The sequence below is a fragment of the Quercus robur genome, chromosome 2 (genome assembly GCF_932294415.1).
Source record: "Quercus robur chromosome 2, dhQueRobu3.1, whole genome shotgun sequence".
In the NCBI taxonomy this organism is placed as follows: domain Eukaryota; kingdom Viridiplantae; phylum Streptophyta; class Magnoliopsida; order Fagales; family Fagaceae; genus Quercus; species Quercus robur.
In genome coordinates, this window is record NC_065535.1 from 63,343,079 (window position 1) to 63,357,621 (window position 14,543).

General features: G+C 32.0%; 2 protein-coding genes and 1 long non-coding RNA gene across 4 annotated transcripts; 1 reads left to right on the forward strand and 2 right to left on the reverse strand.

The window, feature by feature from the left end:
• Nucleotides 1-1,754: 1,754 nt before the first annotated feature.
• LOC126714420 (protein SPIRAL1-like 2) lies at nucleotides 1,755-5,845 on the reverse strand. 2 transcript variants are annotated; one of them, XM_050414556.1, is made up of 3 exons: nucleotides 5,719-5,845; nucleotides 3,688-3,966; nucleotides 1,755-2,073 (listed from the first exon to the last, which is right to left on the reverse strand). In XM_050414556.1, exons 2-3 carry the CDS (start codon nucleotides 3,937-3,939, stop codon nucleotides 1,993-1,995), a joined length of 333 nt encoding a protein of 110 aa, XP_050270513.1. In that variant the 5' UTR covers nucleotides 3,940-3,966; nucleotides 5,719-5,845; the 3' UTR covers nucleotides 1,755-1,992. The 2 variants fall into 2 exon arrangements, with proteins under 2 accessions (XP_050270513.1, XP_050270512.1); XM_050414555.1 differs by lacking the exon at nucleotides 5,719-5,845 and adding an exon at nucleotides 4,533-4,710.
• On the forward strand, nucleotides 3,681-13,757 carry LOC126714421 (uncharacterized). Its single transcript, XR_007651601.1, has 3 exons — nucleotides 3,681-3,812; nucleotides 13,376-13,616; nucleotides 13,743-13,757. It is a non-coding gene; the product is annotated as an uncharacterized LOC126714421 (long non-coding RNA).
• Nucleotides 11,301-13,511, reverse strand: LOC126714419 (protein SPIRAL1-like 2). Its single transcript, XM_050414554.1, has 2 exons — nucleotides 13,251-13,511; nucleotides 11,301-11,682 (listed from the first exon to the last, which is right to left on the reverse strand). Exons 1-2 carry the CDS (start codon nucleotides 13,509-13,511, stop codon nucleotides 11,602-11,604), a joined length of 342 nt encoding a protein of 113 aa, XP_050270511.1. The 3' UTR covers nucleotides 11,301-11,601.
• Nucleotides 13,758-14,543: the final 786 nt, after the last annotated feature.

Below are 14,543 nucleotides of genomic sequence, written 5' to 3' on the forward strand. Positions count from 1 at the left end.
GACTAAAATGGAACCGTTTTTCAGGAGAGGGACTAAAAACGGTAAAAAAAAAACTTAGGGACTAAAACGGGAATCGACTGAAAATGTAGGGACCAAAATGTGTTTTTCGCCTAATTGAATTAGATGCTTTGAGTGTTGTCTAATTGATGAACAATAATAGTGTAAATTTGTTAATGGAACATTTATTATCTGACTACAAAAACCTATTGAAAGTTATCCCCAACAAACGAATAGAGCACATATATCGTGAAGCTAACCAATGTGCTAATGCATTGACTAGAATGGGATCGGGTGCTAGTACTCCTTTTGTTGTTTTTATGGAACCACCGCCTATAGTGGAAAGTTTATTGGCTTTTGACAAGTCTGATATGTTTTGTAACAGACTTATTAATTCCTAATCTATGTTTATTCCCAGTTTTAACAAAAAAATGGATAAAATTTAATTACAAAATTAGTTGTAGCCTTAAGCTATACAATATAGCGAGTGACCTTCATGGATGAACACTTAGTTTTGGATTTTTTTTTTTTTTGAAAGAGTTTCAACTTATAGCATCCGTTCCTGATTATCATCAGACCAAGACACCAAACGATTTTTATTGTAAATAGGGATTGAATCTCAGATCTCTTATTCAACCATTAGAAACTTTACTAATTCAACTAACTGAAACCCACTTTTTAGTTTTGAATTCTTGTTTACTTTCGTAGAGGGAGTAGTATTCTAATTGTCCAAACTAAAAAGTGCCTTATCTTATCTACAATACAACTAAAGATGAGTATAATATTGTCACAACAAAAATTAGGAAAGAGATGATTTGGAAACGGTTTCTCCAAGATTTTTTTTTTTTAATGGGAGTTTCTTCAAGACTTTTGAAACAAGACGAGAGCATGTAGTTTATTGTGACAATAAAGAGTGCATCAAGCTTGAGTAAAAGAATGCTATGTATTATTCACGCACAAAACACATCGATGTGAGATATTTTTGGCCACAACTAGTTGTTGAACAACGTTTATAAATTATTGAAAAAATATTCACATTAATACGAATCCAACTAAAAGCTTGACTAAGGTTATGCCTAAGAGAAGTTTGAGCTTTGTGCAAGGTTGACTGGCATAAATTATAACTAAAGAATTGGATTAGAGAGGGAGATTGCTGAAGTGTACAGACACCCATTTAGATCAGTCCACAACTAGCTAAAGCTATTTAATGAGCTCGTATTGCAGGTGGCCAATAGGTCTCTCTTCATGTTTAATTATTTACTTGTGAATTTTAGTTAGTTCAACCAGTAAAATCTCTAATTATTGTATAACAGATTTAGAGTTCAATCTCCGTCTATATCAAAAACTAATTGGTGTCTTGATAATAAAAAGCTATCATCATGAACGAATGTCATAGGTTAAAACTCTCTAAAAAAATAATTACTTCCCTAATTTTGTTTTTACTATTACTTAGGTTTATTTAATTTGATTCACACATACACAGTAACACACTCCATTCATATTCTCTAGGACAACTTATAAAATAGGTTTGATCAAGCTGTGTATACCACCATAAACACAACTCTAGCTCATGTGGTTATCATAAGTTCATGTTAGTTTGCTGCATTAGCACAACTCTAGCTGACTCGTTTATAGTCACATGAAGCTTAAGTGCTTAATTTGTGCGATTGCTCAAAATGGCCACGGTGATGAGTGGGAAGATTTAATGTCTCTTTTGCATGATGGCCAATTGTCATTGGGAAAAAAATGACTGAATGTAGAAAAATATTTTAGTTGACATATATGATAAACAGACCAAATACTGAACAAGGGCGAGGTTTTGATAACGAAATCCAAGACTACATATGTCCGGCCACATGAATTACATCAAGGCAACACATTACACTGCACAAGGACAAAGCAAACTTTTTTCTGGATAGAGACACTAATTTTCATAATAGCGAATGGCATCTGCTAAACTGTGCACGGTTTATGCATCCTTGAAGATCAAAGAATTCAGTCCCCAACACCACCAAAGAGGTAACCCAGTGAAGATGCACCACCAGGAGCAGATTGAACTTTGGTAGATGGTCGATTCTGCACCCAGATTAGCAAGCCATTTAGAAAACATAATCAAAATATTATGATTGTAGAAGAGATCCTTGAAAATCAAATTGCATAATCAAGGACAAATCACTTAGGGCATAGAACTATCAGTATTCTTCAGGGAAAAGGAACAAAATCAAAAATCAAAACTAAATTACAAGCTCCCTCCAAACTGCAATGAATAGGATATCCTCCACTGAAAAGGAATTAATGAAAAGAGACAAAATGCTATAGGTAGAAGAACTAAGATATGGTTTAAGTGCATTTCTCCAATTTTAAGCCAGAGTGCACATTCATATCATAATGTGCTGCAATATCAGTTCTAGTTTGGAGAAGTTTGGAAATCATATCTGAACAAAAAAGCAGGGTATTATTTTACAGTGGAACATACCATGCTTGTCAAAAGGACACAATGCTATTGTATTGAACACATGAACAAAATGGAATTCTTTTGGTTCCCAGCGCATCCTTGTCATATTAGCTTATAAGCTCCCTATTGTATTTCTATGCATATTAGAAATTACTCAATCACTCGATAGTTCCAGATAAAAGGGGGAAACCAAATCAAGCTTAATGATGACTTGCAGTAATGATGCGGTAATTAGCACCAGCCCCCCACCCTGTGCCATACTAACAGATGGGGGGGGTCTTATGTAATTCTAATAATAATGTATCAGGCTTATGAAAGTTATTCCATCCATAATGTATTGAAAGTTATGAATTTGCAACTACAATGCAGCCAAACCAATTTCTGACCTTGTTATCCATTCTTTAAAAAGAACTAAATAAGAACACACTCAATGCAGACACTACCAACTCATTTGACAAGCACATATGATCCCAAGGAAAATTCTCAGTTTGAAACTAGTGATAAGTAAGCAGTCTCTTAAGTGAATGTCACAAATTACAATTACAAATGACCAATTGACCAGGAAACTTATAAAGATAAGAGACGTTGAAACTCATGGAAGTTTCTACATAAAGAGCAGGCATGATCCTCATAGAAACCATCACGTAGAAAAATACATGCTACATCTAAGTTGAGTAAAATACAGAAGTAGAGGTATACGCATTCTCTCAGTAAGAACCCACCTAAACTATCAAGCCCCACCAGGCAATTAGAGTAAGCAGGTAGAACAAAGAAGATCTCTATACCTTCGTCTATGCAGTTGCTTCAAAATCACTTCTCAATTATATTTACAATTGGACAAACCTTCTAGGAGTTCCTTTTTTCTTTTTCTTTCTTTCTTTCTTCTTCTTCTTCTTCTTTTTTTTTTGGTAATTTTTGTCAGATATGAGTTTAGGCTAACCTTGGTTGTTCTCTTTTTGAATTGTTTTTCTACTCCAGCATACTTCAATCACCCCCGCTTTGATACCTTTTAGATTTTGTGGATTTACTTTATCTTGGATAACAAATGCAAATAGAAGGATTTTTATTTCTAATCTTTTTCTTTCTCTAAATATATCAGTCCCAAGACTTGAGTACCCAAAAGAATTCAAAGGGCCTATAGATTTAGGAAAAACAATAAGACAAAATCAAAATCTAGGAAAAATGACTATTGGATATAATCTAAATCATCTCTACATGCTTCACTAGGATCATACCGTGATAAAGTTGCCACAATTCTGCCCATCTGCCCGGAAGTAATTGTTTGTAAGATACGCTGGAACACCTGCTCGAATATGCTTTTCAATTGGTTGTGAAGCAGCAGCAGTAGTCTTCTGAGAAGGTCCAATGTTTGCTTCTGGCCCTTGGTTCTGAGCAGGTTGGGCATTGCTAGTGGTCTCTCCACTTCCAAATAGGTAACCCAAAGAACTCTGTCCACCAACAGCGTTAACACCACGTCCACGTCCCATTTTGTTTCCTTAACTCAGTAGAATTTCCTAAATTTACATAATGACCCATTATGAGAACTTCCAAACCTCAAAATTCACTTTGCTTTGGCAAATACAGGAAGAAGGTACGAGAAAACATCACCAATACAGAAAGAATCATAAATTATTCTCCCATGAACTATGTCAATCACAGATTGTGCCTTTGTACACATATGCATATGCACATGTATGGACACACACAAAGACGCACATGTATGGACACCTAAAAGAGCTATATTCGTCTAGTCATTTGATAATACTTTTTATGTCAAACAGATACATCAATGGGTCCATCCTGGACAAAAGCCAGACTTGGTAGCCTAGCATGTAGTGTCTAAGTCTCTGCATGGCCCAGACAAGTGCAAGGCATGCCATTTCAAGCAAAGAGTTTTTGATAAGTGGGAGTTGGGGGGCAACAATGAGTGACACGCAGGTAGATATGCTCTTGGCCGAATGGCTTCAGGCGCAATTTTAGTTCAAAAACTTGATGATGCATTTTCTATAAACCTTGTGAGTGTGGTTCAGCATCAAAATTTTGAATAATATCAAGCTATATTGGTAACTGAGCACCTTACTTGATGAGATATCTAAATTGCAGATGTAGTTGCTAGTTGCTACGCTAGACCCATATGGTCTGTAGACTCTAAACCTCCATATGCACTTTTCCACTTTACCTTGCCTTCTCACTATGTGAATATTTCAACCCTACAACCAGATGATTTGTGTTGCACATACAAATGCTAGGCTTTTCTAAATTAATACTCTTACCTCTCTGATGCACATATTGATAAAAAAAAAAATCACATGTAACTAAGAAAATATTTCAATAATATAATTGAATTTGAACAATTAAATAGATAGTATAAATAAAAGAACAGAAATTATTTCAAGTTACATGGTGAAAGCACATCACGTAAGACCAACTTTATTGTTAAAACAAAACATTATAATAGATGAGCGTGCATTTGGATTAGCTTTTTTCCATTAGCTTATTTGTTTATGCACAGCTTTTTAAAGCATTATTTTGTACTTGTGTCAACTTTGAACAAATAAGATCTTCCACAAAACCTAATCCAAAAGGACACTAAAATAATTTAAACTAAGTAATAAAATATTCCTAAATTTTTGTAGATTTTGGTTAATCATGTATAACACTTGTGTTAGCCACGAGAAGAAATTATAGAGCGCAACTTTTATTATCTAGTATATGATTTGACAGATGGAATTATAAAACATCAACAACATACAAATTTCCTATCTCTCTAAATCTTAGGATAACAATGGTTTGTTCTTCCATATGAACCTTTTCCACATGGACCTTTGCCAACTTAGGAAGCTTCCTTTTGCTATATTCTAAACAGTTGGATCTTAAATCTTAATACCCAGTTTGTGAATTCTCCTCAAAAATCAAAAACAACAAAAGAAGAAAGACTCCCAAATAATTTAAGCAAGGTTCTAAAATCTCCTATCAAGTTTATCAACGGAGCAAAACAGTGCACATTCAAACCCACATTTTTATGTCATTCCATTACGAGCTACAAAAAAATAATGCATAAATCAATAAGCATTTCACAAAATCCGAATTGTAGTAGAAAATGAAATCACAGTGGTAATTTAGAAGAAAAGCATGGATGATATCAAAATGTGGAAGAAAGAAAACAAGCAGATGAGATGAGATGAGTGAGACAGAGAGAGTGATGGAAAATGGGATCTGAGATGAGAAGGTGAGTGGTGGAAGGGATTTGGGTTTGGGTTCCGTACCTCTCTTTTGAGGACCCAAATTTGAAGCAAAGCAGAGTGACAGAGAGAGAGAGAGAGAGAGAACCAAATGCAAAGTAAAGCAACCAAGTTAGTATTGTGTATATCTATTTTATAGGGAGTTTTTAACTTTCAAATTTTGAAAAAAAAAAAAAAAACTTTTCAAATTTTTAAAAGAAAAAGAAAGAAATTAGTGGGAGAGCTGGTCCACCTGGAGATTGATTGATTGAGCTCTAATATAAATTTTGTTTTTACTTTTCTCTGTTTGGCCGCATAAAAAAAAAAAAAAAAAAAAAAAAAAGTTGAATTTGAAGAGGGATCACTTTTCTACTGTGGCGAGTTAAATCCCTTTGCTAGATAGTTCCGCCAACCCTGATATTAATAATGCGTCGCACCCAACTCGACCCCAAGCACTAATGACTAATAAGAGTGAGATGAACAAAGTACTGGAATCAATTTTGTTTACACTATTGTACTTAAAAATTGGGCTTTCATTTTTAGTCTCAAGACTTTCATCTAGTCATTCTTTTTGGATTCCATTTTTATAATTGTCCTATAAAATAATGGTGGTCTCTTACTCTTACCTCCATTTCTATTAGTATTGCGGCAGTTAAGTACTTAATTAGTACATCCATTAAGATACGTCACTCATATAATACCCAACATCATCTTATTCTTATCTCAATTTATATTAATAACTAGTCGCAAAGTTGCGCAATTGCCCATGAAAATTTGATGTCATTTTTTTTTGTTAAGTGAATAATAGTCTCAAACTCATCTCAAAATAAGGTGATTATATTGTAATATATAATATATATTTTGTAAGTAAAAAAAGTCTATATATTGATTTTTTTTATTTTTTTTTGACAAGGAAACATGTTGCATTTTACTTTCAAATTTTCAATTAGTATATATGGAAATATAGTTTTAATATGTAATAATATAGTGAGATATGCATCAAAACAAAACACAATAACAAAATTGGAGAATGTATAATGTTGAGTAGAACATGAAAATGAATCTTAATTTTCATATGAAAGTTAACATTATTTTGCATTTTTAGAGAAGTTAATGAGCAATTTATACAAACTTTATTTCCATTTTATCATATAGGAACTATTAAACAAACCTATATGCCTATAACCATTTATATTTTCATAATCACTAAACTCATATATGAAAATCAACTATTGCAGAATTTTGTCTTCCCAAAACATATACTGATTTCTTTTTCTTCTCTTTTTCCTTTCCGCACAATTTAAAAAATATGAAAATTTGAGGAAACTAAATGTGTAGTAGATCTTACTCAATCAATGCATACCATGGAATCACTTCATTGTGTTGAGCTACTAAGAAATTTGTACATTTAATAATCTTGTTCTCTAAAAGATTCATGTAGTAGCTCTACAATTGTATCTTGTTTAATCTCTTCTAGGTATTTATCTTTAGCCCAAATCACAACATATAAACCAATGATCATGAAAAATAACCTAGCAAGATGAAGCCAAACACAATTTCTATAATTTTAACAAATCAAACAAGAAAATAGTAGGAGAAGAAAACAAAGTATACTTGTTAGTGGTGCACCAAGCCTGAACAAAAAAAAAAAAAAAAAAAAAAACTGCAAATTGAATTCATATTGTGGTGTACAATATGACAATAGTTGTCAAATGCATCCTAGTAAGAAGGAGGAGAGAAAGATCTTGAATTATAAATTATCATTTGTCAACAATCAATGCAATAAATTATAAATTATACTACAAGAGTAATGCATTGCTGATTGTAGAATTGCCAAGGAAATCATCCAAGTAGATGTGTGTGTGTATCTATATATATATATATATATATATATATATATATTTGTGATCTATGTGAAAGTAAACAGAGTTTTAGTGATAAAAAGGGAAATAATGTAATTTGATTAGTAATACCAAAATGACCAAAAACAACTAATTACATTATTACAAAGAAAAATAAAAAAAATCAACACCCGTTTATCAGTTATTGTCCTAAAGAAAAAAAAGTAGTAATTATGTGTTTAATAGTTTTAAATCTCTAAGTAATACTATTGAAATTGCTTTACTAACACAAAAGATTGTTGCTAAAATGTTAACAACACTTCTCAATCTTCATATATTAACCATTTCCATTCTAATCAATCCAATAAATTATAGAACTTGTAAAACGCTTATGTAGATGAATAGAAGAAAAAGTACCCCAAAAAAAAATGCATTACACTAAGCATGTCAATCATTTTATAAAATAGAACAACGTGGCTTAGTTGGTTTCTTGTTTTATATATCTATCATATTTCTTATGTCATTTCTATCATATTTTTTTAGATTTAAGGAGTATAATGGATTGAGAGCAACATATCATAGCCCAATTGAACTCAAAATAAGAGATAAGTTTAAGATAAATAAGGTAAGATTATTTAATTTATATAGAATGGTACAAAATCATTTTGAAATGTTTTAATAAATATAAAGAACATATTAAACTCATAATATGAGATAAGTTTAAGCTTTTTTTTTTTTTTTTTTCCCTTGAGAATGAGATAAGTTTAAGCTAACTAAGATAATATGATTTAATTCGTGTTGGATTGTACATAGTCATTCTATTATGTTTTAATAAATAAATAAATAATATATATACACACAAACATTGGGTAGCATGATTTGAATTCGGTTGCAAGATTTCCTAAAATTGAGATCACATCAAGGTATATATTTCATTTGGAAAAAAATTTAATTCCAAAGTAAAGGGTATTAAAATTACCATGGAAAATATATAAGCAATATTGTACACATGTTCTTAGTCATAAAATGGGTGCAATAGTTAAACGTCGCAAATGTCCTAGAGTTGTTTCCTTAAAAATGGTAAATGGTAAGAATTAGAGCTTAGATTTTTTTTTTTTTTAATCTTTAGTAAAAAAAAAATTAGTATGTCTGTCTTACCAAAATATTATTTATGTCATAATTTGTCCAAAATTAATGAAAAAACCATATAAAGTTAAGTTATAATCCTAGACACAAAGAAAAAGAGGAATACCATAATTATTGCACATGATATTTTGTTTCCTCTTCCAAGGTATCCTAAGAAAGAAGTTACAAATTAGCATATATTTAGATGAGATTAAAGGATAATTAGCAATGATTTATGTAATATTTACTATTTAATTTAAAAAATAACAAAGGCAAATATAAATTAAAATAAACAAATGGGAGGCAAATGACCATGTACTAAATCAGAAAACTGAATTCCAATTCTTTAGAATAAACAATTTTAATAGATAAAACACAATTATGTAAAGAAAAATTGTAAACATGAATACAAAGAAATAGAATAAAAATTAAAATTGAAAAAAAGAAACACAATATCTACAAACCCGCAAAATATAATCTAGCACAAATCATAAAAATTGCAATAGAAAAACAAAGAAGTTCAAGGGAAGCAAAGAAAACACTGACCTCAAAGGGACTTTCCAATTCTAATTGTAATTTGTTGACTTCTGAGATGGAAAGAAAGCAATTCAAAATCTATTTAAAAAAATTAAATTAGTGGGTTTTAAATCCAAAGGGAGACAATTGAATGTTTTGATGGGATGGAAAATAGTCAAAAGAAGGAGCGTCAGAGGACTAGAGGAGGGTTGAAAAGAAAAAAAGTAATTGATTTTTTTGACATTTTTTTGTATTTATCATAAAAACAATATTAAATTTTTTCTAAAATTGTCTATTAACCAATGCCTTAAAAACACTCGTTAATAAGACCCTTTAATTTAATTGGAAAGTCAAAAATAGGGGAAACATCTAGCTGTTTGTTTGATAAGGATATGATAAGTCAAAGGGAGAGAGAAAAGAGGATTGATTGTTGAATTTAAGGCGATGAAACATTAGTCATTTGTTTTAATGGGGAGATGATGAGTCAAGACTCAAGAGATTGAGAAAAAGTTATTGATTATAGTGAATGTATGAAGTGTTAAAAAAAAAAAAAGTGACATGGCCTATAATGTGGCTCAACAAAAGCGTGGCAATAATATATGTGTATGACTGTTAAGTACTAAATAAGTAATGTCCATTAAGCTATATCACTCATATAATACCTGGCAACATCAAATTATTAACGAAAATAAAAGGCATAATCAAAATGAAAATTTAAACAAAAATTTCAGTCCACACATTTGCCCATAGGCTTTAACACAATTTGCATATTTGTTAATGTATGATTACATCATTTGCATGAGTCCACCACTAAAACTAACTTAGTAAAGGTAATCTAATCATTACTTGTCATGTGTCTACATTGTGTCAAAATATGTTTTTTTTTTTTTTGTTTGATAATCGTGTCAAAATATGTTTACAAGCGTGAATCCACACTAAAACAACTCCAAAATTCTAAATGTCATTTTCAAATTTTTTTTTTCAATTTAAATTGCAATCATTTTGTTTCTTTGACAAAATTGACATGGTCATTGTGTGTGTGCTTAAGGGACAGTTTGAAGAGAAACCCTTCAAATTCATTCTATATTTTTTTATTAGATGTGAAATTTGAAAATCTAACCGTTGGATTACATGTTCTTTATGTTCTTAATATACGTGTTAAATTTTGTTCAAATTAAATGTTATTTACTATTCAATCATTAAAATTATTTTTTAAGATTACAAAAAATTGAAATATAAACACTTTATTGATAGCATAGTTATATTGATTTTTAATTTTCTTGAAATTATGCAAAAATGAAGGACATAATAATAATATAAAATTTAATAATTAAATTTTCAAAGTTCACATCTAATAAAAAGATATTGACGGAAGTTAGAGAGAAACTTTATCCACTTTTGAGTTAGGTTAACAGGTCAGTCTTAGTTGGTAAAGTTGGATTTAGATCTAATGCAATAATTAGAGTTAAAAATAGTAAAAAAGATAAAGAGATGAAGTTAAAATGTTCTTATTATTTTCATTATTTTAATCTAAGGATAGAACTAAAGTTTGATTTCAATCTCAACCCTTCAATGTGATATTGAAGGGTGCAATAGCCTCGGATCCAAATCCGGCGAAAATGGGACTCACGTGGTGTTGCTAACAGGCCCAACATTAATTTGATTTGACATTTGATCGTTAATACTCCACTGACACGTAGTTACAGACAATTGACAACCTATATTTAATTAAAATTTTTTTAAAACAAAAACAAACAAAAAAAACAGAACAACGTCGAAAACTTTAAAAAAAAAAAAAATAATAAATAAATAAACTAATTTTGTTAATTAAAAAAAAGAAACTGAAACAGAGAGTAAAAAGTTTAATATCAAGAAGACACTTCAGCCCCGCGTCGCTTTATAAAATGGGTCTCCTCGAGCTCTGTTTAGCACCACAAACCACAATCTCACAACAAATTCATATTCTCATTATTCTGAATTATGAATTTTGTCTCAGAAACAGAATTTGTTTATCAATTTATCATAAGGGCACAGCCTAAAGTTCATGTTAGTTTGCTGCATTAGCACAACTCTAGCTGGCTCGCTTATAGCCACATCAAGCTTAAGTGCTTAATTTGTGCAATTGCTCATAGTGGGCCATGGTGATGAGTGGCAAGATTTACTGTCTCTTTTGCATGATGATCAATTGTCATTTGGAAGAAAAATGATTACAATGTAGACAAATGTTTTAGTTGACACATTTGATAAACAGACTAAATACTGAACAAGGACAAGCTTTTGATAATGAAATCCAAGACTACATATGTCTGGCCACATGAATTCCATCAAGGCAACACATTACACAGCACAAGGACAAAGCAAACTTTAGAGATAGACACAAATTTTCATAATAGTGAGGTCACTGCTAAATAGTGCACGGTTGGTGCATCCTTGAAGATCAAAGAAATCAGTTCTCACCGCCACCAAAGAGATAACCAAGGGAAGATCCACCACCAGGGGCAGCGTGAACTTTGGTAGATGGTCGATCCTGCACCCAGATTCGCAAGCCATTTTGAAAACATCATCAAAAATATTATGATTGTAGAAGAGATCCTTGAATATCAAATTGCATAATTAAGGACAAATCACTTAGGGCATAGAGCCAACAATATTCTTCAGGGAAAAAAGAACAAAATGCAAAATCAAAACTAAATTACATGCTCCCTCCAAACTGCAATGAATAGGATATCCTCCACTGAAAAGGAATTGATGAAAAGAGACAAAATGCAATAGGTAGAAGAATTAAGATATGGTTTAAGTGCATTTCTCCAATTTTAAGCCAGAGTGCACATTCATTTCATAATATGCTGCAATATCAGTTCTAGTTTGGAGAAGTTTGGACATCATATCTGAACAAAAAAGCAGGGCATAATTTTATAGTGGAACATACCATGCTTGGCAAAAGGACTAAGGACTCAATGCTATTGAACACTTGAACAAAATGGAATTCTTTTGGTTTCCCTGGGTGTCCTCGTCATATTAGCTTATAAACTCCCTATTGTATTTCTATGCATATTAGAAATTACTCAATCACTCGAAAGTTTCAGATAAAAGGGGAAACCAAATCAAGCTTAATGATGACTTGTAGTAATGATGCAGTAATTAGCACTGGTTTCCCCCACCTTGTGCCATACTAACAGATGGGGGGTCTAATGTAATTCTACTAATGAAGTATGAGGCTTATGAAGTTTTTCCATCCATAATGTATTAGAAGTTATGAATTTGCAACTACGATGAAGCCAAACCAATTTCTGAGTTCTGACCTTGTTTTCCATTCTAAGAAGAACTAAATAAGAACATACTCAATGTCACGAGGAAAATTCCCAGATAGAAACTTGTGATGAGCAAGCACTCTTAGGAGAACGTCACAAACTACAATTACAAATGAGCAATTGACCAGGAAACTTCTAAAGATAAGAGACGTTGAAACTCATGTAAGTTAGATTAAGAGCAAGCATGATCCTTACAGAATCCATCATGTAGAAAAACACAAGCTACATCTAAGTTGAGTAACATACAGAAGTATAGGTATACACATTCTCTTAGTAAGAACCCACCTAAACTATCAAGGCCCACAAGGTAATTAGAGTAAGCATATAGAACAAGGAGATCTTTATACCTTCATCCATGCAGTTCCTTCAAAATCACTTCTCAATTATATTAACAATTGGATGAACCTTCTAGGAGTTCCTTTTTTCTTTTTCTTTCTTCCTTTTTTTTTTTTTTTGTGGTAATTTTTGTCAGATATGAGTTTAGGCTAACCTTGGTTGTTTTCTTTTTGAATTGTTTTTCTGCTCTAGCATACTTCAATCACCCCCACTTTGATACCTTTTAGATTTTGTGGATTTACTTTATCTTGGATAACAAACGCAAAGAAGGATTCTGGTTTATAATACGTTTCTTTTCTCTAAATATATCAGTCCCAAGACTTGAGTACCCAAAAGAATCCAAAGGGCCTATGGATTTAGGAAAAAAAATAAGACAAAATAGAAATCTAGGAAAAATGACTATTGTATTTAATCTAAATAATCTCTACATGCTTCACTAGGATCATACCGTGATAAAGTTGCCACAATTCTGCCCATCTGCCCGGAAGTAATTGTTTGTAAGATGCCCTGGAACACCTGCTGGAATAGGCTTATCAATTGGTTGAGAAGCAGCAGCAGTAGTCTTCTGAGAAGGAACATTGTTTACTTCTGGCCCTTCGTTCTGACTCTTCTGAGCAGGTTGGGCATTGCTAGTGGTCTCTCCACTTCCAAATAGGTAACCCAAAGAACTCTGTCCACCACCATTGCTAACACCACGTCCACGTCCCATTTGTTTTCCTTTACTCAATAGGATTTCCTAAATTTGCATAATCACCCATTATGAGAACTTACAAACTTCAAAATTCATTCTGCTTTTGGCACATACAGGAAGTAGGTGCAAGAAAACATCACCAAACTCACATACATTACTCAATAGGATTTCCTAAATTTGCATAATCACCCATTATGAGAACTTACAAACTTCAAAATTCATTCTGCTTTTGGCACATACGGGAAGTAGGTACAAGAAAACATCACCAAACTCACATACAACATACAGAAAGCATCACAAATTATTCTCCCATGAACTAGGTGAATCACAGATTGTGCCTTTGTACACATATCTGTATGCAAATGAATGGGCACACATGAAGACACTCATGTATGGACACCTAAAAGAACTATATTTATCTAGTCATTTGATAATACTTTTTATGTCGAACATATACTTTAATGGGTCTGTCCTGGACAAAAGCCAGACTTGGTAGGCTAGCATGTAGTGTCTAAGTCTCTGAGTGGCCCAGACAAGTGCAAGGCATGCCTTTTCAAGCCAGATATGCTCTTTGACTGAATGGCTTTGAGCGCAATTTTTGTTCAAAATCTTGATGATGCATTTTCTACCTTGTGAGTGTGGTTAGGCATCAAAATTTTGAATATATCAAGCTATATCGGTAACTGAGCACCTTACTTGATGAGATAACTAAATTGCACATGTAGTTGCTAGTCCCATATAGCCTGTAGACTCTGTATATCCGTATGCACTTTTCCACCTTACCTTGCCTTCACACTACGTGAGTATTTCAACCCTACAACCTGATGATTTATGTTGCACACACAAATGCTAGGCTTTTCTAAATTAATACTATGCCGGTGCGATGCACATATTGATAAAAAAAATCAGATGTAAACTAAGAAAATATTTCGATAATATAATTGAATTTGAACAATTAAATAGATAGTATAAATAAAAGAAAAATAATTATTTCAAGTTACATGGTGAAAGCACATCATGTAAGACCAACTTTATTGTTAAAACAAAATA

Coding starts and splice junctions, on each gene's coding strand:
- LOC126714420 (XM_050414556.1), bottom strand. CDS start 3,939: ATGGGACGTGGACGTGGTGTTAACGCTGTTGGTGGACAGAGTTCTTTG. Junction 2,074..3,687: donor ATTGTGGCAACTTTATCACG/GTATGATCCTAG, acceptor ATCTGGGTGCAG/AATCGACCATCTACCAAAGT.
- LOC126714419 (XM_050414554.1), bottom strand. CDS start 13,511: ATGGGACGTGGACGTGGTGTTAGCAATGGTGGTGGACAGAGTTCTTTG. Junction 11,683..13,250: donor ATTGTGGCAACTTTATCACG/GTATGATCCTAG, acceptor ATCTGGGTGCAG/GATCGACCATCTACCAAAGT.